The sequence below is a fragment of the Capricornis sumatraensis genome, chromosome 3 (genome assembly GCF_032405125.1).
Source record: "Capricornis sumatraensis isolate serow.1 chromosome 3, serow.2, whole genome shotgun sequence".
Classification (NCBI taxonomy): domain Eukaryota; kingdom Metazoa; phylum Chordata; class Mammalia; order Artiodactyla; family Bovidae; genus Capricornis; species Capricornis sumatraensis.
Window position 1 is genome coordinate 1,486,627 of NC_091071.1, and position 26,855 is coordinate 1,513,481.

The 26,855-nt window shown below is 67.1% G+C and overlaps 1 protein-coding gene across 1 annotated transcript; it reads right to left on the reverse strand.

Moving 5' to 3' along the window:
* Positions 1–1,566: 1,566 nt before the first annotated feature.
* TTYH3 (tweety family member 3) lies at positions 1,567–26,237 on the reverse strand. The gene is made up of 14 exons (XM_068967960.1): positions 26,115–26,237; positions 12,263–12,432; positions 12,002–12,113; positions 11,636–11,856; positions 11,258–11,353; positions 11,022–11,094; positions 10,662–10,737; positions 9,629–9,684; positions 8,895–8,987; positions 8,230–8,322; positions 7,552–7,688; positions 6,978–7,151; positions 6,498–6,573; positions 1,567–4,330 (listed from the first exon to the last, which is right to left on the reverse strand). Exons 1-14 carry the CDS (start codon positions 26,235–26,237, stop codon positions 4,256–4,258), a joined length of 1,575 nt encoding a protein of 524 aa, XP_068824061.1. The 3' UTR covers positions 1,567–4,255.
* Between the last annotated feature and the right edge of the window lie 618 nt (positions 26,238–26,855).

Sequence of the window (26,855 nt, forward strand, 5' to 3'; positions counted from 1 at the left end):
CCTCAGGGGCCTTTGGGAGGCTCGCTGCCCCTCACACCGCACTCCCACTTCCTCTCCAGCCTCCTCCACCTCTTCAGACGTTCTGCACCCCAGCCCGAAGCCACCCACATGCTCTTGGCCCCGCAGGAGGGACCACACTCCCATCTCCAGCCAGGCCCTCACTGAGACCGAGGTCCCAGCCCCTCTTGGTAACTCAGGAACATCACTCCTCCAAAGAACTTTTTCCTTTTCCCAGGTGCAGCCATCTCCTCTGCCTACGAGATCATCACCATCAGAGCATTTCCCCATCTTCAAACACGCATGCACGCGCGCGCGCGCGCACACACACACACACACACACACACACACACACACACACTTCTCTGGGCCATGCCCCCTCTAGCTATAGCAGGATTTTTCTGCCTTGCAGCTAAACTCAAGAGGAGAATCAATTCCCGTTGTCCCCACGTGGCACTGCAGAAGCGCAGAGCCTGAGATGTGTTCCCTCACCTTTAAGAGCTTATGTAACCTGGGCCTCTTTCCCCAGGAATCAGGCAAACCGGAAAACCGCCGGACTAGGCTGCTGATGTGTGGTGGAGACAGAGGCTCCGCCCAGTGGCCCTGCCAGTCCAGGCACCCACGGGGGTGAGAGCCAGAACCTAGGTGTCTTCCATGGAGCCTCGGGGCTCCCTTTGCCCACCGGTGCACCCGGCATGGGAGACAAGACTCTCTCCTGGGCAAATGTGCCTCCCCCAATTCCACAGGCCCTGAGGGTCTTCCTGTGAGGTGGGAGTGTGTCTTGCCACCCTGGGTCATGTGCCCTTGGACAGCACCGCGCCTTCCCGGGCCAGCTTCGCAGATGAGAACAAGAATGATCCTTCCTACCTCGGAGGGCGGGGGTTGGGTCCCTGCTCAGGCCGCTGATAAGGACTCTGGGGAGGCGCCTCAGGAACCGGAACCCCGCCTCGGGTTACACCAGGGGACTCAGGAGATGCTCCTGCGGACACACCATTTGGCCTCTGCCCTCCTCCAACCCTGCCCAGAGCCAGGTCTGTCACCTCTCCTGGTGACCAGAGACGGGGGCCCTCCGCACAGCAATCCTAGTCTCCTCAAGTCCTCTCCAGCGCAAGATGTACAAATAGGTCTTTCATCTAGAAACCACCGCTCCCTGCGCCAGCAGCTCCGCCCACCCGTGTCACGCCCCGCCCAACAGGCCCCCCTCCCAAGGGGCCCCGCCCCATCAGACCCTTCTCCCCGCCCACCAGACACGCCTCTCCGCGAGGCCCCGCCCACCAACACCGGCTCCACCCTTCTCACGAGGCCCCGCCCACCAGGCTCCACCCTGTCCAGCCCTCCTCACCGCCCGCCAGGCACGCCTCTCCGCGAGGCCCCGCCCACCAGGGTCCCCCAGGCCCTAGCGGCTCCCGCAAGTGGCCACCCGGCCCACAGACCTGGGAAGGCCTGTTTTTTAAAATTTGTTTATTTTAAAACATGAAACCCAAGCTGAATAGAAACCACAGAAATTACATTGACGAGAGTTTTAGTATTTGCCAAGAAAAATAAAACCCCCAGCGAAATAAAAATCAAATCCCAAACCCAGTTTTACACAAAAAAAAAAAGCTAAAAAAAAAACCCCACACACACCCAGAAACACAGCGACATCACATACAGCCATGGCCCTATGGAAGTTTGGAGAATGCCAAGCGGTCCAGGCCTCGATCCCCGCTCAGGATGCTAAATCAATCTTGGGTGGTGGGGGCGGGGACCTTGGAGGGGGAGTCTTAACAAAATAACTTGGGAGAGATATATGTAACAAATATAACGTGGTGTGGCACACAACCATTATGGTTAAAAAAAAAAAAAATCCCGCACAAGAGGCCCCAGTCCCTGCTCGTCTTTGGGACCACCACCCACCCACCCGCACCCCGCTGGGCAGGGGTCCTGGGACGGGGAGAGATTGGCGCTTGGAGTGGGATTGCATAGTGAGATGGGGTGGACGTGGAGGGGACATCCGATCAGGCCAGGGGACCTTGGGACTGGGAACGTGCGCCTGCCCGCGGAGCCCCATCAGGGAGGGACGGGCCTGGAAGCCCTTCTACCCGCGGAGCCCTCGCCTTCTCATCCACGCGGTCGGGAACCACCGCCCGAGAAGCTGCAGGGCCTGCGGCCGGGCGAGGACCGCAGGTGCGGGATGTGGAGGCCCTGGGCCTGGACTGGTTAGAAGGGCCTGAAAACTGAGCAGGAGGAAAACCAAGGGCGGGAGGGCCCCCACCCGCTCAGGACCGAGGCTTGGTCTTGCGGCCCTTTCGACGTCCGCGTCTTCCTTTCTGCACCCTCGGTGACTGGGAGGAGCTGGGCGGGGACGCGGGCGGACAGGCACGCGCACTCGCAGAGCTGCTCCCGCACGTCCGCCCCCGGCCCTCAAGCGTCTACATTCACATTTCGGCGGCCTCGCGGCCTTTGTGCTTCTGAGCCGCGCCCGGGGCAGCACAGCTGGCGCTCCCTCGGGCTGAGGCAGAGGCAGGGAGGCTCCGCCTGGGCAGGGGCGCCCAGAGGAAAACCGGGCAGTTGGGCTGTGCCTCTGGCCTGTGGGGGGCCCAGGACAGGGCACTGGGAGGCCCTCGGTGAGGTCTGGCCATACGCCAGGGCTCAGATGCGCGGCTGGGGGCCCGCAGGCCACTGTGGTCTAGCTCTGGGCCCACCCATCCTTTTGGTCCCAGACACCAGCACACTGAAGAGACCCTGGAGGAAGCGGAGGCAGCTTCTCTGTGGGCCACCTTGGGGAAGGGGCGCTGCCCTGCTGCTCCGGGAGGAGCCCCCTACAATGTCTGTAAACTGCCCGGCCTCGTGGGCCCTGGCCTGTGCCCCAGAGGGGCGGCCCCGTGGCTCTCTGCTGCCTCTGGGGGGACACAGGCCAGAGCCGCATCTGGCCTCTCGGTGGCCAGCTGGCTGGGCCGCGCAGGCATCTCCCCACCTTGACTTGGGGACGGCCCCGCCCTCTGCGGTAGGAAAGCGCAGCGAACACTGTACACGAAGCCGAAAGCACCTTAGGGAAGCCTCGTTCCCGCTTCACAGGTAGGAGGCGGAGGCCACAGGGGCCTCAGTTCTCCAGCCGAAGGGACATTCATTCCTGAGGACACGGTCCCCTGGGGGCAACACCTGCCCAGGGAGGGGTCTCCAGGCCCTCGGGCTGCCTCTTGGTCTTGACCCCCCCCCCAGCAGCGCCCCGAGAAGAAATGCCTTCTCCACCCCAAAACCCAGCCGGCTCTCTGGGGCTTCATCTCCGGCCTGGACTTGGCCTCACTCTCGTGGACCGTGGGGTGCCCAGGGCGATCTCTCTCTCGGAGGCTGGAGTGAGGTTAGTGGTTAGTCCAAAGTGGGGCGGCGGGGGCCAAGGGCACCGTCTCAGCCGGCTCGGGTGCAGCTCCCAGGCTGGCCTGTCCTGGATGCAAAGGGAACCGGAAAGGGGGTGCCAGCCGGCCTGCAGCCCGCCCGCCCTAGAGATGACAGGTGTGATTAGTGCAAAGAGCAAACCGGGTGGAGCCGCCGAGTCTCCGGGGGTGGGCGGGAGGGGGTTTGGCACCAGGAGGGCGGCCAGTACTGGATGAGCAGCCTGGGCCCGGCAGGCACCTGTCTCCTGCCACCACGGACGGCCGGATGCCACAGATGGGGGCTGCTGCGGGGAGAGAAGCAGAGAAGGGGGGACCCCCCCAGGAGGCTTCTGGCAACTGAGGCGGAGGAGCCTGGGGTGGGGGGCGAGAGAAGGAAGGACGACAGATGCTGCAGGTGTGCAAGGGCGCCGCGGGGGTCTCTGCACGCAGGAGACAAGCAGGCGGGCACACACGCCATCGCTCGAGACGCCCGGCACCAACGGGGGCACCGAGGGGGGCACCATGCCCAGCAGCCTGTGGAAGGAGAGGGGGCAGACGCAGCCCAGCTGTGGGGGCGGGGGGCGTCAGCACATCTGGCCCCAGTGGGGCAGAGGCGTGTCGGGGCTGGGGGGCCCAGGCAGCGTGAGCAGCACCCCAGGGGTCCAGGCTTGTGACCGAGGAGAGGGTGTTGGCCCAGAGCCCCTGTGTTGCCCCGGGAGGCAGGCCAGGTGTCTGTCTCCGCACCCCTGCAGGAAGGGAGGGCAGGGCCGAGTGGCCGCAGAGGCACCCACGGCAGGCCCGGCGTACGCGGGGAGGGTCCGGCAGGTGGCCACGGGTGCAAGCAGGGAGGCTGGCACGGGAAGGAGTGGGGCGATTGGCACGTGGGGCGGGTGGCGGCCGGGCGTCTAGTGCCCGCTGCTGCTGGACTCGGGGCGAGGCTGGCTCGTGGCGAGGTACTTGGCTCTCATGCTGGAAGTGTACTGGAGGGAGAGAAGGGGAGGCCGCTGGTCAGCGGGCGCTGGGTGCGGCTGGGCAGGGCCTTGTGGGCTGGGCCGGCCGGCTGGCAAAGAAGCAGAGCAGACAGCCCCACGGGACGCAGCTCTGGGGAGCCCGCTGGTCCAGGCACGGCAGGCATCTGGAGCCCTGTTCCCCAGGCCCAGGAGGAGGACCAGCCCCTCTCCCAGCGAGGGGAACCCATCAGCCCCCGACCCCCGTCTCAGGCATGGAGCCAGAGCACGGAAGTGCCCCCTGCATCCTGCACGCCCAGGACCTGAAGGCCCCACAGCACAGCTGGGCGGCCGGGAGGAGTGTGTCAGCAAAGGTGGGGCCAGGCTGTGTCCAAGGGAGGGTGGGACAGTCCCCAAGGACCCAGACTGCCAGCGTCAGTGTCGCAGGAATGAGGCGGCCCCGAAGCCGCTCTGCCCTGGCCCCCAGGGAAGGACCCGGAAAGCCATAAAGGCCCCCTGGGGCCCAGGTGACACTGCCACCCGCTCAGGTGGGAACCAGACTGTGGGCCCCTGGCGGGTCACAGGCACGGACGGAGGCCGCTGGGCGCGGGGACAGCCCGCCCGTCTCGGCCACTCTGGTCCAGCCCGAAGTGCGAAGGGCTCGCTCGCTACACACACGTGTGCACACATGTGCTCAGGATGAACACATGTGGAAGAGATGTGTGCTCAGGGCAGGCGATGTGCAAAGGGCCACACGCCCATTGCAGGGACAAAAGCCAGGGTGTGTGCCGAGGCCGCCAGCAGGAGGGAGCCAGCCCCGTGGCCATGCGCCCTGGATGCCCACCGCGCGGGCGTCAGGACGGACCCTGGGCCCGGGGAGCCCTCCCACACGGAGGCGAGCTGGAGGAGGGAGGGGCAGCAGGCACTGGGGGCCATGTCGTCATTCCAGGGACAGGCAGCATGGGTCGGGGGGCGGCTCAGAGCGTGGGAGGAACCGTGGCGGGCGCCAGCGCTGGGCGAGGGTGGCTGCAGCCGTTGGCACGCACGCTTCTGCACAGGCGCGGTGACCCCTCGAGGGCCAGGTCTGCTGCCCCGCCTGGGGCTCCAGCGCTCAGCCTCCCAAGCCCAGGCACCCAGCGCCGACGAGCACATGCTCCTGGTCCCAGGGAGACGGTCTCCTCCCCACGGGGGATGGGATGGGCGGCGGCCACCTGCAGCCGGACCAGATGTGAAGAGGAGCTCTGTGGGGGGCTCGCTGCCTCTGGAGTGAGGGTGATGGCCCAGGGCCAGGGTCCCTGAGGCCCACGCACCTGCACTGGCCCTGCGCTGGCCCCGGGGCCTGCCGGAGCAGGTGGCAGTGAGGAGTGGGCACAAGATGCAGAGGTGTGGGCGAGCAGACAGCACGGGGCGGGGGGCCCAGCTGGGTCAGTACCTGTCACTCTGAGGACACGGCCACCACAGCCTTCAGGCATTGTTCAGGGGCTTAAACTGCCAGCCCGTGTGGCCGCCAGAGTCCAGGGCGGCCAGATAGCGCTAGGAGGGTGCGGGGCGGGAGGAGTGCAGGAAAGAGAGAGAGAGAGGGCAGCCTCAACGCCAGGCGAGGACCGGTTTAGCCTAGAGCGCCGCTGGGGGATCCGCCGGGAGCACGCGCAGCCTGGGGCCAGGGCGGGCCCGAGGTCAGCGCTGAGCCGCAGGGCCCAGCGGGACCGCTGCAGCGGCGGGCGCGTGTTTCTGAAGCCAGATGGCCCTTAGCTTCTCGGGCCTGCTCCTGGAGGCCCGCCACCTCCAGGAAGCCCTGCAGGACCCGTGGCCTCTGTAAGCTGCTTTCTTTGGCACCAAACCATCCTATCCCCCTTTTCATGTCTCATTCCCAAGACCAGAAGTGAAGCTAGAAGAGCCCAAGGCCAGGCCCACCCGGAAGAGCCTGGGGGAGACCTGGGTCGAGTTCAGGAAGCTGAGGAAGACGCTGCAGGGCTCAGGTGGGCGGAGGCGCCCCGGCCTCCTGGGAGAGCTCAGGCGCACAGGCCAGTGGCCCGCCCGAGGGCCCTGGCTGGGGCTCCCCCTGCAGCCCCGCACCGAAGGCTCAGGGCAGCCTGTGGGGCCTGTGCCGCCCGGGAAGCCACCGCGGGCACGAAGCGGCGGGGCGGAGCCCCCACCCGGGCCTCAGACCCCCCGCTCCAGCCTCTGCCCCGAGACTTACTGAAGGCGGCGGGGACTCGCGCCCAATGAGGGGGGTGTTCTCACAGCGAGGGTTCTGGAAATTGGCATTCTGGCTCCTGAGGTGAGAGGAGAGGGCCCTGGGTCAGTGGGCCCACCTGGGAACCAGGCAGACCCCATCCCACAGACAGCCCGCTAGCGAGTGCCTGAGGTCCCAGGAGCCCAGCAGAGAGGGGCTGCGAGCAGGCCCATGGCTAACACTGCCGCCCCAGCCCACCACGTGGCCAGGCCTGGGGCCCTTGGCCACAGGACCCCATGTGCTGACCAGACGCTCCGTCTGACAGTGGTCCCCTGTGGCCTCCACCCAGGGCTGTGGCAGCAGCTAGCACTCAGAGCCCGGGAGCTGCCCCGCGTGCAGGGCCCCCTCCACCCCCGCTCCGCGCCTCGCTCAGGCACCCCAGGGCAGCGGCTGCACCCAGAGCAGCCTACCCAGCGCCCGGCGCCCCGTGCGCACCCAACTCACATGTACTCAGTGACTGGGGCATTGCTGACGGTGTGGGCCGCAGCTGGGATGCTGGCCTCGCTGCCGTAGCTGCTGCCACAGCTGTACAGACTGGGCATGTGGACACGGTAGAGACTGTCGTGCGCCTGCCGAGGCCCCGGGGCAGCCTCCTCCTCCCCGTCCTCGTCGGGGCCTCTGCAGGAGGGACACCGGCGCGGGGTCAGGCCTGATGCTGGCATGGGGCCGCAGGCCAGAGGCCAGCTCTGGGGCAGACATGCCTGCTTGCAGTCCTGGGTCCGCAGGGCTGTGGGTAAGGCTCCCGGGGACACAGGGACGCTGCCTGCGGGCAGCCCCAGCCTGCAGGACAGGGCTCAGGCGGGGACCCCACCCCTGCCAGCTGCTCGCTCGCCCGTCTCCCAGGCTGGGGGCCCCTCTAGGCCGGTCGTGAAGCAGGAGCGCCCACCTCAGACCCACAGGCCTCGTGGTGGCTGCAGAGCCCTGGGAGCTCCAAGGGGCGGGGGATACACCGCGGGGCATCCTGGAGGCACGGCCCCAGGCGCCGCGCGGCCCCCAGGCGGGTCCCAGGACCCCTCACCTCTTTTGCTGCCAGGTGTGCGGGACACTGCAGACGATGGAGCTGAACATGAGGGCCGTGACGAAGGAGAAGAGGGCCAGGTAGATGAGGCCCTCGACGCCGTCGTAGCAGAAGCCCGTGAGGGCCTGCACGTAGTCCTGGGGCCGGGCATGGAAGCGAGGGCGGGAGACGCACAGGGTGAGATGGAGCGCGCGGGCCTGAACCATGCCAGACCCAAGGCAGGCAGAGGCCCCGTGACCCGCCCCGCCCCCGCTGCCCCCCTCCCGCCCCTCCCCCAGCCGCTCCCCCTCCTCCCCCAGCTGTTCCCCTCCTCCCACCCCTCCCAAGCCACTCCCCTTCCTGCCCCTCCCCCAGCCACTCCCCCTCCTCCCCCAGCTGCCCCCTCCTCCTTCCCCTTCCCAAGCCACTCCCCTCTTCCTGCCCCTCCCCCAGCCACTCCCCACCTCCCCAGCCGCTCCCCTCCTCCCGCCCTTCCCCTAGCTGCTCCCCTCCTCCTGCCCCCCCTCCTCCCCAGCCGCTCCCCTCCTCCCGCCCTTCCCCCAGCCGCTCCCCCTCCCCCGACCCTTCCCCTAGCTGCTCCCCTCCTCCTGCCCCGCCTCCTCCCCAGCCGCTTCCCCTCCTCCCCACCCCTCCCCCAGCTGCTCCCCACACGGGCCGACGGCTCCGGGAGGCTCTCACCAGGTGCAGGCTGCGGCAGTCCACCAGGGCAGTGAGGTGCTGCAGGTTCACCTCTGTGCCGTTCAGCACCTCCTGGACACGGAGCAGGGGGTCCTGGGGGGTGGGCACCACGCGAGGTCAGCACAGTGCTCAGGAAAGGGTGGCGAGCCAGTCAAGGCCTCCCTCCATCCCTCACCTGCCAGCAGGAATCCCTCCTTGACTGGACCCCCAGTCTTGGCACAGGCCCTGAGGACCCTGGGCTTTGAGCAAAGGTGACCCCCAAATCTGTGCCCTGACCTTGGGGGGCAGATGAAGGTGTGAGGACAGCGGGGCGCATGGGGCCACACTGCCGCCGCAGGCCTGCACTGTAACGGGAGCAAACACGTGTACAGCTCCCGACACGGCCCTTGCTACTGTTTCAAGGGAGATTTTCACAGTATCTTAAAGGACAAAACGTTATCCAGAAGACTCTGAGCAGCATGACCCTGGTGCTATAGTGTGTGTGTGTGAGCATCACTAAACCTACCCAAGTCCTTGGGGGCATGAAGGCAAGGATGGAAGGAGGGGAGGGCCAGACCCCCCGCAGAGTCCCCCAGGAAGCAGCCTGAGCAGTGGCTGCGCCCGCCTCCCTCTCAAGGTGACAAGAGGGAGCTTGTGGGCTCCAGAGCTGGCCCCCAGCCCCTCACCTTGGTGGCAGGGTACTCCCACGAGACAGTCTTCAGGAGCTCAGCCACCACGTCCTGCATCTCCACCAGCGCCTTGTGGCTGCCTGACAGCTTCTGCTCCACAGAGAGGCTGCTGAGTCCCGGGCGGGTGGGGCGGCCCGTCTCCCTCCCCGAGGTCCCCAAGCCCCCACGGGGCGGGCTGGCTCCAGTGCCAGCAGCTCCTGCCAGCCCCAGGGCCGTCCAGCCCGTGGGGCCCCGAGCTCCTGGGGTGGGACGGCTGTGCCCAGCAGGCTGCTCTGTGCGACACCTTTTCTTGGCCCCCAGGATGAGCACACAGAGGCAATACAGACCACGGAAAATACAGCATCTTTAAAGGAGATACGCAGTCTGGAGGACCCAGAGGGCTGCGTGGGGACGTGGGGTGACGGGCAGTGGGCCATGTGGTTTCCCTTCAAATTCCACATCGGCCCAGTTACTCCACACAGTGGACACAGGACCCCTCTGCCATGGGACACCCCCAGGCTCCTGCTTTGTCAGGGAGGCATCCGGGTCTGTTGTAAAGGGCAGCCCAGGAGATGCCAGGCGCCCAGGGACTTGGGGGCATTGAGCAGGCCACCCTGAAAGGCTTGTTCTGAGGGCACCAGGGTGGGGACCCCAGGGGCCTGACGAGGTGGGGGGGGCCTCGCAGTCAGCGGGCATCTGGGGGTGGGGGCCAGGGCACCAGACGCTCTGCAGGGGCAGGGCTTAACTCTCACCTGCTGGAAGGGGTTGGCGGCGTGAGGTGAGCAGGCCAGGTAGTACTCCAGGATGTCTGCGGAGAGAGGTGCAGCTCAGTGACCCCGGCTGTCCGCATGCGCTGTGCCACACGCGCGTCACACATCTGCGTGTATGCTGAATGTACGTGTGTTTGCTTGTATGTATCTTTACATGCACGCGTGTGTATGCATGCACGTGCCTGTGTGCACGTCTGAGTAGAGGTGTACCTACACTCAGATGCTTGTGTCTGTACACACGGATGTCTACGTGTGCACGACTGTATACGTGTACTGGAGGTACTTGTGCATGTGTCTGTGTCTGTGTGTGAGCGTGCAGGTGTGAGGGGGAAGTGGTCTCCAGGGATCCTGGGGACAGGGCCCAAACCCTTCTGCCCTGAGCCGTATTCCTGCAACGGGCACAGTTCTCTTGGAGGGCTGCCTCATCCCTCCCGTCCTGGTGAGCAGCAGACAGGTCACGGTGGGAGGCGGGGGGCACGGAGTCAGAGGCCAGCTGGGCAGGCATCTGCTCACAGACCAGCTGGGCAGAACAGTTCTTAGGCCAGAATGTCGCCCCAAAGTGGGTGCAGGTGGCCTGCCTGCTCGTCCCCATTAAAACAGGCATCCATCGTGTCCAACACTCAAAGATGGGGGTTCACGCACAATTCTGATTTTGCAAACCTAGGGGTGCTGAGCCCAGCCAGAGCTGAAGGAGAAAATCTGTACCCCAACTGCCTAACCCTGGCACTGCCCCACCCTGTGCCCTCTAGCCCGTTTGGAGGGCTTTCTGGGGTCCAGTGCAGGGTGGGGGCTGGGAGCAAAGCCTAGCAGAGCCCAGGGCAGCCTCTTCACAGCGCATCTGTACTCGGCACTGAGGTCTGGGCTCCTACGGAGCTTATGTTGGAAAACAGGATAAAGCGCCCACTTGGCGTGAGCCACCTGTCCAGGGAGCCAGCACGCGGCCTGACCAGATGGCCTGTGGCTCGCGGACAGGAGCGGGCACTCGCGAGTGGCTGGGACTCGACCACAGACTCACCCCCGCTCAGCACAGAGTGCTCCTCCACCATCCGGGTCACGTAGGTGTCGGGGTCCACGCAGAAGTCACTGGAGCCCTGGGGTGGGGGCAGGCAAGGAGGATGGGCTACCAAGCGGGGGCCCCGAGCCCTCAGTTCTCAGGGGTGGAGCCTGGCCCCCCAGCATCTGCGTGTGGCTCAGGAAGGTGGTGCGGCTCTCTGGGACCGGGGGTGGGGACTGACTCGCTGTGTGCGTGTGACAGGTCCCCTGCCTCTCAGGTCCTCGGTGTCCCGCGGAGGAGGGCAGGGAGGTGAATGTGGCATCCCCACCCCGTCCCCATGCCCCGCCAGCAGACGGGCACCCCCGGCCCTCCGTCACCTACCACAGACACGGCCAGTTCCAGGCCCAGGGCGCCCCAGCTGATGATCAGGGCCAGCACCCCCAGCAGGCAGACCCTTGGGGCAGAGAGAGTCAGTTGGCACTCTCCAGGCTGGGGTGAGGGCTGCGCCCCACGCCAGGCTAGACCCGAAGATGGGGGAGGGCAGGTCAGGGCTGACTCGGGAGATGGGTGCTGCAGGTGCCTCAGCCCTCCCCCGCCCCAAGGGCCCTCAGACTCACCCTACCAGGATCCCCTTGGAGCTGCGGATGAGGCCGACCAGCACCAGGAGGCAGATGGCCACGTCGAGCAGCAGCAGGCCCAGGTAGCCCAGCCACCTGCAGGGACACGGCACGCCTGGGCTGGGCACGGGGCCAGTCCCAGGGTAGGAGCAGGGGGTGCTGGGCAGAGCTGGGCCCAGAGGAGCGTCCACAGGCATTCTGGGTACAGAGATTGGCCTCTGACCTTGTAACAGACGTCCCCATGGGGGACTCCTGCTGGTGACCACCAGTGACCCCAGCCCCTCCCCCAACAAGACCTCAGGCACTGGGAGCTGGAAGCGGACTGACCCAGAGAGAGGAGCAGGGACCAGCGGGGGCAGGCAGGAGAGGGGGACGCACCTGTACCAGTCGTAGAGATCCACCTGCTCGGCCAGCGCCTCCAGCGACACGGCTGGGTTCCTCCAGAAAGGGATGGCCGCCGTGTAGCCCAACAGTGTCTGCAGCAGGCCCTGTAGCCGCTGGACCGCCCGCAGGGGCTCCGGCCTCGCGGCCAGCTGCCGCTCCAGGCTCTGCAGGCTGGGCTCCGCCGTGCGGTTCAGGGCGGCTGCCGTGTCCCACACCTGCTCCAGGTTGGAGGAGGCAATGAGCCAGGGCACAGAAGCCGCCCGCACACGCCCACGTCTCACTCTCACACACATGCACACACACGGGTGTAGGAGCAGGAAGAGACCCCCCCCCCCCCCACCCATCCATGCGGCCACTCACGCGGTCCTGGACCCCTGCCACAGTACGGTTGGCGTGGCGGAGAGAGTAGGTGGCCCGATGGATGCCGTCACTGGTCTCCCCATTGCCATAGAACCCCACGGCGATACCGGCGCTGCGACAGGACGCGGCCGCGTGAGGTCGCAGGCCTGGAGGCCCCCCACGGGACTCGGCCTGCCCGGCCCCTCCCAACCTGGCCCCGCCCTGCCCCGCCCCTCCCAATCGGCCCACGCCCCGGGGCCCCGCCCCGCCCCGCGCGCTCACCTGCAGACCAGCGCGGCGATGATGGCGCACCAAGCGGTGCGGCAGCAGTCTGCGTCCAGGTGCTCCCCGCTCTTGCGCCGCCGGCAGCACAGCCAGAAGGAGTACAAGAGCAGGAAGAGGAGGTCCAGGGCGAGGCAGGCCAGCGCGGCGGCCCCCAGCAGCAGCAGCGCCTGGGGGCGGTGGGGAAGCAGTGTTGGAGCAGGGGGTCCCAGGCTGACTCTGCACCAACCCCAGGAGCGGCCAATCCCACCGGTGCCCCCGGCCCAGGGGCCACGGGTCCCCAGCACCTGAGTGACGTGCCTGTGCACACCCAGAGCTGGGACCCCAGACTCAACGTCTTCGTTCCTAGACATCTGGGCACTGTCCAAGCCCCACTTGCAGGGGCCAGGTGGCCAAGACCATGGGGTCACCTCTCCTAACCCCTCCCAGGCCTTCTCTGGACACCCCTTGGCCGCCCTTGCTGCAGAGACAACCAGCCCTCAGGGGGGCCTGGAAACACCTTCCTCACATCTTAACTCAGCGGTGTGGCCGTAAGCCGGGGCAGCCATTGTGGGGTGGAATGCCCCAGGCCTACCCACCCCTGCAAGGCCCCCTTGGGACCAGAAGCTCAGCCAGAGGCCCTGGGACTGCTGGATCACAGCCCTGGCACCCAGCGACTGTCTCCCGGGAGACGGTTGCCAGGCAGCAGATGGAGGATGGCACTCCCTACCCTTCCAGGAGCCAGCTGGCCCCAGAGGCCTCCTGCCCGGCCCAGCACCCCGGCTGACCCTCACACCCCAGGGAGGGCTCTCCCCTGCACCCCCGGCCATAGTCCCTGGGAGCTGCTCTGCTGTTTGGGGGCCTCTGTCCTCTCTAAGAAGTACAGGATGGGCACCTTCTTGGGAGAGGCCAGGGCATCGGTGAGGCTGCAGCGTGGGTGGGCCTGACAGGACCTGACCACCCTGCTCACGGGGTGGGCGGCGCAGGGAGCAGCCCGTGTGCTGGCTCCAGAGGGGCCATCACTCATCATGGTCCCAGGGGCTCACGTTAGAGGGACTCTGAGGCCAGGCGGGCAGGGGTGTTCAAGGTCACACGGGGACACCAGCCAGGCCACAGCAGGGAGCCTCTGGTGGCCATCAAGGGCCTGCCAGAGAGACAGGTGCCAATCATGGGGGTGAGTGCTCATCTTAAGGTGCCTAGCATCAGCTGCAACCCCCACCCCGCCCAACGCTGCCCACAGCAAACAAAAGGGTGCTTGGAAAAGCAGTTTCGCGGGTGGGCTCTGCCCACGCACGCACAAGCTGGGCACCAGGCACAGGGGCCACGGATCCTGCAGGCCCCTTCCTCACGGGTCAGAGGGATCACTGCCCCCATACTGCCTGCAGGCTCCTCCCCTAAACCCTCAACCAGAACCCACTGGCAGTGAGCTCCCAACCCCACGCCCTGCCTGCCCCCACTCCCAGGATTCTGCAGGCCCCGATGTTCAGCCCTGCGTTGGCAGCAGCCACCACCCCCTCCTCCCCCAGCAGGAGGCTACCCTCTGGTCCCCAGCAGTCCCCTGGCCAGCTTTCCGCTCCACCGACCTCACAGCCCCTCCTCTCCTGCCTGACCCCACCCTCACCCCCAATAAGTGCACCTACACACGTCCTCTGGAGGAAATCCTTCCGGGGGCGAGGAAGCCAGGGATTGGGGTGCAGGGCAAGGGGCGCCCAAGCTGGGGCCCTGAGACCACCCAGCCTGGCAGCGAGCGAGGCCTGGGCCTACAGGCTCGTCAGGACTCATCAAGGCCTTGACCACAGCTCAGACGGAGCAAGGGCCACCCACTCCCGTCCGTCCTGTGATAAGCGTGACTGGCCAGGCAAGACCTCGGCACCTGGGGCGAGGCTGGGGCGGGGCTAGGGTCGGGGGGGGGGGGCCCACTCCTGTGGGAAACGTGGTAGGTGCCAGGGCCTGGCAGGCCCCCAGCAGACACAGCCCCTGTCTGGAGGAAGCAGGCGCTGAGGCCTGCAGGGTGTGAGCCAGGGGCTGTGGAAACCCCAGGAAGCAGGCCCAGCGGGAGCAGGAGTGCAGGTCTGGGCGGGTGCAGCCCAGTCCAGCAGGTCAGGGAAGCGCGCTCCGGGCAGAGGCCGCCGCAGCTGACCGCCCAGAGGGCACCATGCCAGGCCCGGTGCTCGGCAGGCGCTCCGGGATCTCCTGTGGCTTTGATTTTTTTTGGTTACTGGTTTTCTTTCTTTCCTTTTTTGATTTTCCTTTTTAAACCACGAACCGTACTACCTTTATAATTACAACACAAACCCAGAAACGTGTTAGTAGCTCTTTTCAGCCAGGCGTGGGAGGCGCCTGGCCCGCACCCAGCTCTGCCGCGTGAGCCCCAGTGCGCCTCCCTCCTGCAGGCCCGCTTCCCCTCCTGGGGACCGAGGTGCCCGCGCCCTCCCTGGCCGCCACGTGACCGCGGGAGGGGCGCGGTGTGCGGCGGAGCTGCAGTGCCCCAGAGCAGAGGCTGAGGGGAGGGACGCCCTGGGTGTCAGCACCAGGAGGCCGAGGACTGCCTGCTGCTGGACGGGGTGGAGGGCTCCTGCCCAGCCCAGCGGGCGGGCAAGCTGGAGGGGCCCCGAGTGTTGGGGTCAAATGCTGCTCCACCTGGTGCCAGGAGCTGACCTAGTCAATGCCCCCATGCCTCAGTTTCCCCGTGAGTAAAACAGAGGCAGGACCGCACCGAGGAGGTCGTGAGCTCACAGGTGTAAAGGCTGAGAGCAGCGCCTCCACCGGGGAGCCCCCCAGGGTGCCACGCCCATGCCAACTCCGCCCAGGGGGCTGGATCCCCGCTGCCAGAGAGGAGTCCAGGCCACTCGTGGACAAGGTGAGTGCGTGCCTCCTCATGCCCACACACGCACGTTTACGCCCGTACATGGCCACACAGGTGCACGCGTTCCCTCATGCCCACACACGCACACTCACCCAGGCGCATGCATGTGAAGGCGTCGTCCTGAGCCCCAGCAGCAGCAGGCGCAGCAGCCCACGCTGGAAGCTCTGTGAGCGTGGACGGGCCCGGACACCTATCACAGGCCCAGTCCTGCCGTGGGCCCTGCAAGCCACAGCCCTGGGGGAGCAGTCGCTTCCCGCCCCCACCAGCCCCACCTCACGGGGCGGAGCCCACCTCCAGCGCCTTGACCTCCAGAGACTTCCCTGGGGACAGCAGAGACCCCAGGGGCCACAGTCTCCCCCTTAGCCCAGCACAAGGAAGCTGACCCCTGCCCTCCTATCTGTCTGCCCAGCTCCAGAAGGCCCTTCCTGGGTGAGGGCGCTCTGCCACTTCTGCGCTGGGCCTGTCTGCCCACAGCCCCCTGCCCCCACCATGGGTGCTGGAAAAGCCTCGCTAAGCTCATCAACCTGGCTGGGGCGTTGCCCCCTCGGGGCCTGAGGCCTGGCCTACAGTGAACACTTAGAAACATGAGGCCCCTGCCCCCCACCTCAAGCTTGGACAGGACAGTTTCCCCTTGGATGCGGCTCGCCTTAAACCATGACCCCCGCCGGGCTGCTGGTGGGGCCCCCCGCACGGCCCCAGGAGGTAGGCTGCAGGGGCCGAGGTCAGGACAGCCCCCCTCAGTCCCCACAAGGAGGTGACGGCATCCTCCAGTTGACACGGGGTGGGGCTGGCCCTCAGGGCTCAGGGTCCCAGCCCCCTGACGCAAATAAGCCAAGCCCACGTGAGTGCGAGGGCCAGGGCAAGGCAGGGGCGCTTGGCCCCGGGCAGCAGCCTCCCCCGGCCCAGGGACCCGGCTTGCCCTCTGCCCTCGTCCTGAGGCCGGATTCCCAGAGAGCGGTCTTCCACTGGACCCCTGCGGGTGCCCCTCCCCTCCAAACCGCTCGGGGTCCCTGCTGAATGGGAAATGTCTGGTCAGCATCTGGGCTCTGACCAAATGGAATTTTCCGTCTGCGATGGAAGTGACGTCAGCACACGGCCAGGCACTGCGGCTCCTGTCCTGACCGCGGGCCACAGGGCTGGGGTCAGCGCCTGGGGCGTCGCAGGCTCGCTGCGAGGCCTCGCCTGGACACACGTGCACCCACCCCTCCAGGCCCTGAAGCTGCCGTTTCTCAACCCTGGACCACCTGGCCCCTCCCAAGGCCCTGCAGCCCCTGCCATGGGGCGTGTCCACCAAGGAGGCCCAGGCCAGGCCCTGTGCCCACACATTCCGCGGGCTGGGGGCCCCCAAGCCCCCACCCGCTCTGGAGACGCTCGACGAATTGGCGCTTGGGGTCTGAACTCACTCCATCCAGGGCGGGCCCAGGCCCATGTCTGAGGCCTATTGGGCGAACCAATGAAGCCTCCACCTCCAACAAGTCCTCCCAGGCAGCAAGGGGAGCAGGGCCAGGGGCCCCAGGGAGCGGTGGGCTCCGTGTGCAGGTGGGTGGTCCCAGCAGGGTGCGGGGAGCCCCAGCTCAGCCTCAGGCCGGCTGGCTGCAAGCGGGGGACCCCAGCCAGGCCTCTGAGGGGAGGGCCACGCTGTGCCACCAGATGTTAGTAAAAGAAGCCCCCGGCATGGTGCTCAGCTCCACTGCAGATGGGAGAGCACGAGGCTGCGAGCCTGTCCCGGCCACCACCTGCTGCTGGCCTGCTCCTTCGGCACAGCCTGGGCACAGGCGGCCACCACCCGCTGCTGGCCTGCTCCTTCGGCACAGCCTGGGCACAGGCGGCCACCACCCGCTGCTGGCCTGCTCCTTCGGCACAGCCTGGGCACAGGCGGCCACCACCCGCTGCTGGCCTGCTCCTTCGGCACAGCCTGGGCACAGGCGGCCACCACCTGCTGCTGGCCTGCTTCTTCGGCACAGCCTGGGCACAGGCGGCCACCACCCGCTGCTGGCCTGCTCCTTCGGCACAGCCTGGGCACAGGCGGCCAGCCTGTGCCACTCCCAGCGCCAGCCCAGCTGCACTGAGGCGCCCCAGGCCAGCAGGCTGGGAGGGCCAGCGTGCGACCCTGGGGCAGCCCTTCCGTGTGCCGCCACACAAGGCGGATCCAGCTGGGCGTCCTGGCAGCACGTGGCCTGGAGGCCTGCGAGGGGGTGTGCCCCACGTGGTGAGCTCGGCGGAACCGCGGACAAACTGCCTGCGAAACACCCGGTCCTCCCACCACACAGCCGCTGTGCCACCCGGCAGCTGACCCTGAGGGCTGGCCGGCCCACTCAGCCCCTCTGCAGCCCGCCATGGCTGGGAGACCCTCCCAGGCACGGCAAGGGAGAGTTGCGGCCAGCAGTCCAGGGGAGGCCGGGCGGGCTCTGGAGGTCCTCCAGGTCATGGGGCTAGTGGGCGGGGCAGGGGGTATGACTGCAGCCTGAGGCCTCACCGCTGCTGGGTCAGGGGCTCTCCCATGGCCAGAGTCCCCGAGAAGGCCACAGCCAACCGGCCTGCCTCCTGCCGCATGAACCCTGCCCCACCTCATGCCAACACTCTCTGGAAGGCAACCTGGCCAGCTGGTAATGGGCAAGGCTCCCAAGAGGCGGCGAGTCCAAATTCCACACTGCGAGCTCACGGGTCCACGCGCTGGCCACACCTGCCTCCCTGGGGCAGGGAGGCTGGACTCAGCACACACGGGGCCCTCGGCCCAGAGCCGGCTCCCAGACACTAGCACACAGTATCCACACTCAGCACCGGGCCTGGCCCTGGGCACTGGGGGCGTGGGACCCCCAGACACAGCTTCTGCTGGGCTGGGCAGGCGTCTGCCTGGACCCCCGCGGTGCAGGAAGGGCAGAGGCTGTGGGAGCCAGACAGAGCAGGGGAGGGGCACAGAGGCTTCAGGGGGTGTCCCCTCAGCCGCCATCGTGGGGGCGGCGGGTGCCAGCAGAGCACACTGAGGCCTGAGCACTCCCAGGGAAGGACAGTGAGTGAGGGCTGACCAAGGTCCAAGCTGCAAACCTGCATCCAGGAGGCCCCTGGCAGCTGGGACCAGGTAGGGGGTCAGGCTGAGCCCGATCCCTGACAGCGGAGCGAGGGCTCTGCAGGACGAGGTCGGGGCATGCGGGTGGAGTGGGGGGAGCCACGGGCCTCTCCAGCGCCTCCAGGGTTGTCCTCCCCGGCCCCGCGGCTGCCAAAGGCCCTTCTCCAGCGGAAGAGGCCAGGCAGGGGCGTCCAGGAGGCCGGCCGGACCCCACACCCGGGCGCCATCTGGGAACCCATCCAAGTCCTGGCTAGAGCCCTGGCCTGGGGAGGACGGAGGGGGTCTCCCGCTGGGAAGGCCGCACGCCACCTGGCACTGCCCGCTCCCCCAGGGTCTGGGCCTGAGCGCCCTGGCAGCCCAGCAGTATCCATGGCCTTGTGGGTCCCCAGACCACCTGGGGCAGAGGTGGCCCATCCTCCAGGCCAGGGGCCTGGGGCCAGTAGGACCCCCAGGGCCCCCCGCACTGACATAACGGAGGCAGGGCCAGAGCCAGCCCAGGCCTCCTGGGGAAAGTTCTGGAAAAGGCCCCCCTCACCTCCTGGGCCGGGCTGGGTGGGAGCTGAGCTGCCTGTGCGGCAACCCCACCCCCAGCACGCTCGCTGAGGCTCCCACACGCTGGCCAGAAATTAAAAACAGATTTTCCACCAGACCAGGCTTGGGTTTCACAAATTCCAGGATGGTGAGCTCGTGGCCGTGCCGGGAGCGCGGGAGGGGCCCAGCTTTCGGCCCAAGCCCTGAGACCCGGTCCGAAGTCCAGGCTGCCAGCGGCACCTCCCCTCCTCACCGCACGGCCTGCGCCTGGTTACCGGCAGGAGGAGGTCCGGCTTGGGCTGAAGCCGCGGAAAGACGCCCAGCCCAGGACCCCGCCTGCGCCCCCCAGGCCTGGGGCCACGTGCAGGGAGGCCGAGGCCCCGCCCTCGCCCTGCCTGCTCTCGGAGGAGACACCGAAGAACCTGGCTGGCGGCGCTGCTGCCCTCGGGGCCTCGGAGCCATGAGCCAGTCTATTTCGGTCCGGGTGCCCTAACGCATCTCCCAGCGTGACACCCAGAGACTCCGCGCTCTGCGCCAGCCGGCCTGTGGGCGCTGGCCTCAGACGCGGCCAGGAGCTTCCGGACGGGCGGGCGGCCCTGCCAGGGAGACGCGGCCCTGGGCGCCCCGCCCCACCCCGGGCCCGTCAGCCCCCAGGGGCGCCCGCGGTGGTCAGGACCCAGGTCAGGGGGAGCGCAGAAAGAGCAGGGGAGCCTGAGGGTGGCCCCGCGGCTGGCACTCAGAGGCAGACAGAAGGGGTCACGTGGGCTTTGGGCAGCCTGGCCTCACCCCGCACCCTCAGCAGACAGGGGACATGCCTAGCCACGAGGGGGCCCGCGGACAAAACCAAGCCCCGTGAGGCATCTGCCCTCCGGAGCCCACCGGCCCCAGCAAGGGGACCCAGGAAGGGCTGGGGCACATGGGCGGGCACGCAGAGCCCAGGCCTCGAGTAGGGTGGGTGCAACGGGGCCAGGGGCCCCACCCAGCCCATCCGTTCCCCCAGGCCTGGCCCAGGGGGTCACTCCGCCCTCCCCTCGCCCTGTTCCCTGAGGGCACACCTCACCCCGGCCGCTTGCCCGGCTCTGGGCAAGGACTAGAGCGGCCTCATGGGCAGCTGGCACCAGACACAGGCCTGGTCCTGCCTCGGACTCTGGGCTGGAGGCCGGGAGGCCCGCTGCAGCCTTCGCAGCTGTGTCCACAGCACGAGGGACACCCGCTGCCTTGGCAGAGGTCCACTGTGCCTGGGCCCTCGGGAGTCCTGCTGGGCAGGCCGCAGACGCAGATCTGGGGGGCGTTTGCCGTTCCCATCTGCAGCAGGGACCCCGGGGCAGGCCAGGGCCCTCGGTTCAGGGGTGTCCTCCAGCAGTGAGGGGCTCCCCGCGCTGGGCACCAGTGCCTGGGGTGCGTCATCCGAGCCTCGCCGCGCTGGGCAGGAGCCCTACTGTGTGTCTGTCCCCACCCCCCAGCACCCGGGGAAGCCCCCGAGGGCCATGGGTGCGTCCCCGCGCAGCACAGGGCTGGGGCAGGCTCCCCGCAAACCCGGGAGACGGCACGGGCGCAGCTGGGCTCTCCCAGGGTCCTGCTGTTCCCACCCCTGCCCTCGGTCACGTGCCCCCATTCCTCGGGGGCCACACGGGGTGCTTTCCACATCTGTCACCCAGGCCCTGGGCTACAGCTTCGGCTCCTCTTCCCCAGCCATGGGCTCGGCAGAGCTCCTGTGGCCTGTGGGGGTCTGGTCCCATCCGCCTGAGTCCTCCTGAACTGGCATCAGTGGAGGGACCCAGGGAGCCGCCCGACCAGCCTCGGACTCACACACGGGGCTGTGTCCACAGGCATGGGGGACTGTGGGGCTGGAGTGCTGGGCTGGAGCCGGAGGCTGCCTGTGGTTCCCTGCTTCTGATGCCGGCTGGCCAGCAGCCTCAGTTTCACTTCTTCAGGGGGAATGGGGTCCACCCCCAGGGAGGACTTGTGGCTTCCCAGAAACATGCTTACAACAGACAGCCTGAGCCTCCGGACACCTGGCCAGAGCCTGACCCAGCGCCCCTGGTCAGAGCCAAGACGGCTGCCCGCCCTCCCTCCACGTCCCTGAGGCCGAGCAGCACAGTGCTGGGGACAGAACCAGGAGCCCCGAAAGGCCCAAAGATGGGGCCCGGCGGTGCAGACCCTAACCCTGACCCACACAACACCAGGCCCCTCAGCAGGCGCAGATCTGGGCAGAGGCAGCCGCCCTCCCAGCACCGTGACCCTGGCCAAGAGGCACCCAGCCAGAGTCGGTTTCACCCAGCAGGGCTTTCTCGGCTCCCCCACAATGCATGGGCCCTGCACGCCCAAAGCCCAGCGCACAGACGCTGTCCACACAGGGGGCACTCAGCTTCCACACCGCCCCTCGGCGCTGTTCCTTTGGGGATGTTTCTGGCACTTGCAGCCTCAGAACCCTGACCTGAGAGGTGCATGGCATGCCGGGCAAGCTAAGAACCCAGGACCAAGGATGTGGTCCCCAGGCTCGATGTTTAAAAGCAGGTGACGACTTCTAGTCTCAGGCGGCACCCGCCCCGGGTTTACGGCAGGGACAGACTCCAGAGGCAGGGACTTCTTCCCTGTCTCCACACTCTTTCCTAGTCTCCAAATATTCCACGAAGGTGTCTCGCTTTCCTACACTAGAAGAGAGGCGAGAGACGCAGGCTCTAACCAAAGCGAATCCCCTTCTGAGCGTGGGGACGATGCAGAGGGCCAGCGCACCTGTGGGCACACGCAGACCCCGCCTGAGTCAGGAACGAGGCCAAGGGGCTGCGGTCTGCGAGAGGAGATCGCCAGCCCCAGTGTGGCCCCCAAGTGGTCCTCAGGCTGGGCTCACCGTCCCACCACCACCCCGGGCACAGAGAACTCCCAGCTCCGGGGCAGCACCTTCAGACCGGTGGGACTCCCTTGTTCTGGGCTGAGGCCCAGGCTTCTCTCTGCTTCGGGGCCTTTGCGTGTGCCTAGGACACTCCTCCCCAAGGTCTCAGCCACCTCAGGCTTATCTTCAGGGTCTCAATAGGAACATCCAGGCACTCAGGGCTTTAATAGGTAAACGGGCCCCACACACCGGGCTGCCCTGGTAGGTGAGCTGGTGTGCCCACTGCATACCACACTCCAGGTGAGTCCTCACCCTCTGGGCATTCCAGGAGAGGGAGCGCCTCCTTCAGGAAGCCTTCCCTGACTGCCGGGCTTCTGCGGGCCTAGTCGACCTGATCACAGTGCCACCACACCAGGCTGCACGGTTCTCCAGCTCACAGGTTCGAGCCTCTCCTGAACTAGCAGAGGCAGTGAGCAAGAATGAGAGGGACAGAGGGCAGAGAGTGGGCTTGAACTCGACCTCAGGACACAGCGGGTATGGGAGGCTTGGGAGGGAGGGGTTGGGAAGGGCTGGTAGGAGTTAAGGGGGCAGTTCCCCCAAGTGGAACCCAGAAAGAAAGAAAGAAGAAAGTTAAGTCGCTCAGTCGTGTCCGACTCTGCGACCCCATGGACTGTAGCCTACCAGGCTCCTCCATCCATGGGATTCTCTAGGGAAGAGTACTGGAGTGGGTTGCCATTTCCTTCTCCAGGGGATCTTCCCAACCCAGGGACTGAACAGGTCTCCCGGATTGTAGGCAGACGCTTTACCGTCTGAGCCACCAAGGGGAGCCCAGAGAAGTGGTTAAACCCACCCAAGTGGGTCCACCTTCACACAGGTGGGAAGCTACAGAGCTGCAGCCCAGGCCTGGCGCCCTCAGCCAGGCACCCCGACTCTAGTCTGCAGAGAAGGCAGGCTCTTGAGATCACCACCCCCGCCCCCGCCTGCAGCCCTGGCCTTCACTGTGGACTCCAGATTGGCCTCAGGCCACTCTAGGTCACAGGCTGTGCAACTCCCAGGAGGCTTCCTCCCTCCTCAGGGTGGAGTCCTCCCCCTGCACCCCAGCTGCCCCGGGGTTTGGGGGGTTATGGCACCCTGGCAATAGCCCAGCCCCCAGGGAGTCAGAACAGCAGCCAGGCAGGCAGGGCGTGTGGGGTGGAGCAGCACAGAGCAGACCCCGGAGTCCCTCCCGCCCACTCCCAGCGCCTGCCAGCCCACCTGTCCCAACAGTCCCCAGAGAACCCACCCTCCTGCAGTCTGTCCACTCGGCAAACATCATGAGCCCCCAAGAGGCAGATGGACGGGCCAGGGAGTCCCTCCTCTCTGGGATGGAGGCCTTGGGAACACAGGAGCCCAAGACCCTCAGTCCCCAAAGTAACTGCAAGATTTTAGGGTGCAAAATCCGATCCATGGTGTTACAGAGGGTCCAAGCCCCCAGCATAAGGCCAATCGGGGCTCTGAGAGCGCCCACAACAGCTCTCATCAGCTTTTCATCCCTCAGTCACATCCGCCGCAGGGCCAGCCGTGGGGGACTCAGGAAGCCCCCGCCCCACAAGGCTGATTCTGGCTCCTCGAGGGGCAGGAACAAGAGGCCCGAGGAAGGATTCTGGTCTACCGCCCACTCACCACTCACAAGAGCTGACTCATCAGAAAAGACCCTGATGCTGGGAAAGGCTGAGGGCAGGGGGAGAAGAGGGCGACAGAGGACGAGATAGTTGGATGGCATCACTGACTCACTGGACGTGAGTGTGAGCAAACTCCAGGAGATGGGAAGGACGGGGAAGCCTGGCGTGCTGCAGTCCATGGGGTCACAAAGAGTCAGACACGACTGAGCAACTGGACAACAACCTGCTCACTGTGTGATTCCGGGCCAATCTCCTCTTTAAGCCTCAGTTTGTTAATCCTCACAGTGGAACAGTTATGCTCACCTTCCAGGCTTGTATGAGAAAAGGCCAGTGATAGCCCAGTGAGCACCGCCACACAGGGTTTGGCCCCTGGGGTTTCCAGCGGATTTCACCGGGCTCCGAGCAGTGGATGGCTGTCAGAGGAAACAGCAGAGCACAAAGGCTGGCCTCCCCAGGCCTCCCCACCCCTGCTCCTGCCTCAGGCCCCACCTTCCCCTGGATGGCCTCAGCAGCAGAGGCCCCCTCTCTGCACAGCGGGAAGAGGACGCCAGGCCCCTGCAGCCCAGGTGGGCGCCAGGCACAGACGGGCCCCCAGGCTGAGTGGGGTGCCCCAAGTCAGGAGGATGAGGGTGCCCCGTCCACCAGTGGGACGAGGGCAGCTGTCCCCACACAGCTAGGGGTGCTCCACCAGGGGAGGCCGGGGAGGCCCCAGGCGGTGGCCCTCGCCAGACCATCACCCGCCTGCCCAGGAGGGGAGCTCCGTGGGTGGCACAGCTGGCACAGAGCGGGAGCGTGGGGCCCTCGCATCCCTCCCAACCCTGCAAAGGAGGCGCCCCCGCCCGGATCTCAGGATGGCATGGGAGGGCAGGGGCAGGCCGCACGCCCAGGCCCAGCTCACTCCACAGCCCCGAGCCGGTGGTGGAGGTGGCGGGGGATGGAGACAGGCTGGTTTCCACACCGTGAATTATTCAGTGGTTAATTCTGCTCCTCGCAGAGGAGGCGGGAGAGAGAGTGAGTCAGAGCCCTCCCACAGCGGGGCAGGAACAGCGCTTTCTGAGGAGGCCGGGGCACCAGCCGTGATCCTCTCAGGGGCAAAGGGTCCTGCAGGAGGTCAGGCTCAGTGGGGGTCGGGGGGGCCCGGCCACCAAGTGGACGCCTCCACTGGCCAGAGGCATCGGCCTCTCGCTCACTTCCCATTGCAGGTCCAGGCAACTCAGGGGGCACTCCTAGGAGGGATGGCAGCCAGGTCAGCCAGGGTTGGCAGCATGTGCAGGCAGCAGCCCACGGGCCAGCGGGAAAGCTGTGTGGGTCACAGACACCCCAGGTGCCCCTGGAGCTTCAGGACTGGCAAACGGCCGAGAACTTCCTAAAGTAAGGTACGCTGTCCTGCTTGGCGGCAGCAGAGCCTCAGGGACAGGTGTGGCAGTCACTCCAGGGGAAGCTCCGGGGGTGTGCAGGAGTGGCGTCACCCCCACCCTGGTCAGCCCCCCCGGGCTGGCCTTCTACAACATGGGCGTCCAGTTTTGTAAGAATCCTGCTGCCTTGGACATGCCTAGGCCAATCCCTCGCCCCCTTTCTAATCTGCTTAGAAACAGATCGGCAGGGCTGGGGAGCCAAGCCCCAGGTAAGCGCTGCGTGTGGGGCGGCAGGCCCCCTGCAGAGCTGGGGTGCTTCTGATTCTCCTCCTCAGGGCAAGGGAGGCTGTGAGGACAGAGCTGGACGCCCGGGCTGTCTTGCGAGCAAAGCCGCTCCCCCCCCACTCACCCTAGGGCTCTGCATTCATCACCAAAGAGGAACTCAGACATGCTCTGGGCGACCAGGCACCCAGTCACTGGGCCTGTGGAATCCGGATCCCCAGGCAGGAAGGAAGTGTCCACAGCCTGGTGCCCTGGCCCGCACTCAATGGCAGTGGCATAGTGGTGGGGGTGGCAGTGGGGCTTGGCACGACCCCAGACTTAGGGCTCCACTGGTAGAGCCTGGTTCCTCAGGGAGAGGGCTGAAAAGGGTCCGTGCCCACCCCCACCCCACAAGGTCTGCCCAGACTCAGCCCCTTTCCAGCCTCCCACACTGAGGCCCATCTTTTGTCCCTGTGGCCAGGCCTCCCCCCATCCCTCCCTCAGGGCTACAGGCAGTCGGATCTCCGGGATGGCACTGTGTGTACACTCCATAGCTTGGTCCAGGCAGGGGGTCGTTACCAGCCAGGGAGGACTGGCATCCACGCAGACCACTCACCCACCGAAATCTTGGCAGTGAGTGGCCTTTCCCGGCTGGGGCTGAGGGGGCCGGACTCCCCTCCCGGCTGCACCACTGCTCTCGGGCATGGATGTGGCCTCGGAGCCCTGGGTCCTCTGGGTCGGGGGCTCTGCGGGCAACACCCACCAACTGCCCCTGCTCAGGGGCCTGGGCACACACTGACAGCAGGCAGAGGGATCTCCATGGAGGGGAGGGAGTCAGCTCCTCCTACCCCAGCAAGGAGGGAGGGTCTTAGCGACTCCAAACGAGAAGGCTAGAATCGGCAGGAGGGCTGTGGACCCTCCATGTGGGCTGGTGGGTGGTCCCCTTAGATTCTCCAGCAGGGGAACTCCGTGACCAGGAGGAGACTCTCTAGAAGAACGGGGTGCTGTGCCCCACAAGGAGGTGTGGGCCATAATCCTGGATGCAGGGTCGGGGGGAGCCTTTAGACCCTAAAGGAGGTGGGGACCATGACCCTCGAGGGGGAAGGGGGCCCAGGGTCCGCGGAGGAGGAAGGGGCCGTGACCGCCGGTAGGTGACAGGAAGCCTTTAGACCTTGCAGAAGGCGAGGGCCGAGACCCTGGGAAGGGGGATCGTGACCCGCGGGGAGGGGGGCCGGGACCCTCGGAATTGAGGGGCCGTGACCCGGGACCGGACCCCGCGACCCAGGGAGCCCGCGTCACCTGCTGGTAGTCGGTGTCCTCGGGCCGGAACTGGCTGCTGGTGGCCTCCCAGTGCAGGTCGAAGTGGGGCAGCCGGTGCAGGAGGCTCACCCACCAGGGCGCCGCGTAGCTGACCCCGGCCATGGCGGGCCGGCCGCGGGGGCGCGCGGCCGTCGCGGGGCTTCCTGGCTGGCGTGGGGAACGGCGATCAGGGGCCCGCCGACCCCGGCCTGGCCGCCCGCATCGCCCGCGCGCTCCTGGGCCCGGCCCGGCCCGGCTCGGCCCGGCTCGGCCCGGCTCGGCTGCGCTCGGCTCCGCTCGGCCGCCCGCGCCCGCCGCCTCTTTGTTCGCCGCCGCGGCCGCCGCCGCCGCCGCCTCCGCGCGCCCCCGCCCACCGCCCGCCCGGGCCCGCCCCCGCACCGCCATTGGCCCGTCGCCCGCCGGCCACGCCTCCCGCTAGCCCCGCTGCGCGCCCCGCCCCCGGGCTGCCATTGGCCGTTTGGGCGAGGCCCCGCCCACTCGGTACTCCCTCCCCACCCGCCGCGGGGCCCCGGACGGGGAAGGCGGTCTGGACAAGCAATCCCGCCCGCGGTCCCTCCGTCTGTCGCACGTGGAGCGGCACCTCGCCCGGGCGCGCGCCCGTTGGTGGGACCAGTGCACGTTCATACGCCGGCTGCGACGCCGGGCAGGGGGCCCGGGGGCCTGTCTGCGTGGTTTGGTGACCTGCAGCCGTGTGATCTTGGGCAAGTCACTTAACCTCTT

Excerpts from the sequence above, each read along its gene's own strand:
- TTYH3 (XM_068967960.1), bottom strand. The coding sequence starts at position 26,237 with ATGGCCGGGGTCAGCTACGCGGCGCCCTGGTGGGTGAGCCTCCTGCAC. Across the intron at positions 11,354-11,635 it reads GATCTCTACGACTGGTACAG|GTGGCTGGGCTACCTGGGCC; the intron begins GTGCGTCCCCCT and ends GTGTCCCTGCAG. Across the intron at positions 8,323-8,894 it reads GGGAGTACCCTGCCACCAAG|GACCCCCTGCTCCGTGTCCA; the intron begins GTGAGGGGCTGG and ends CCCACCCCCCAG.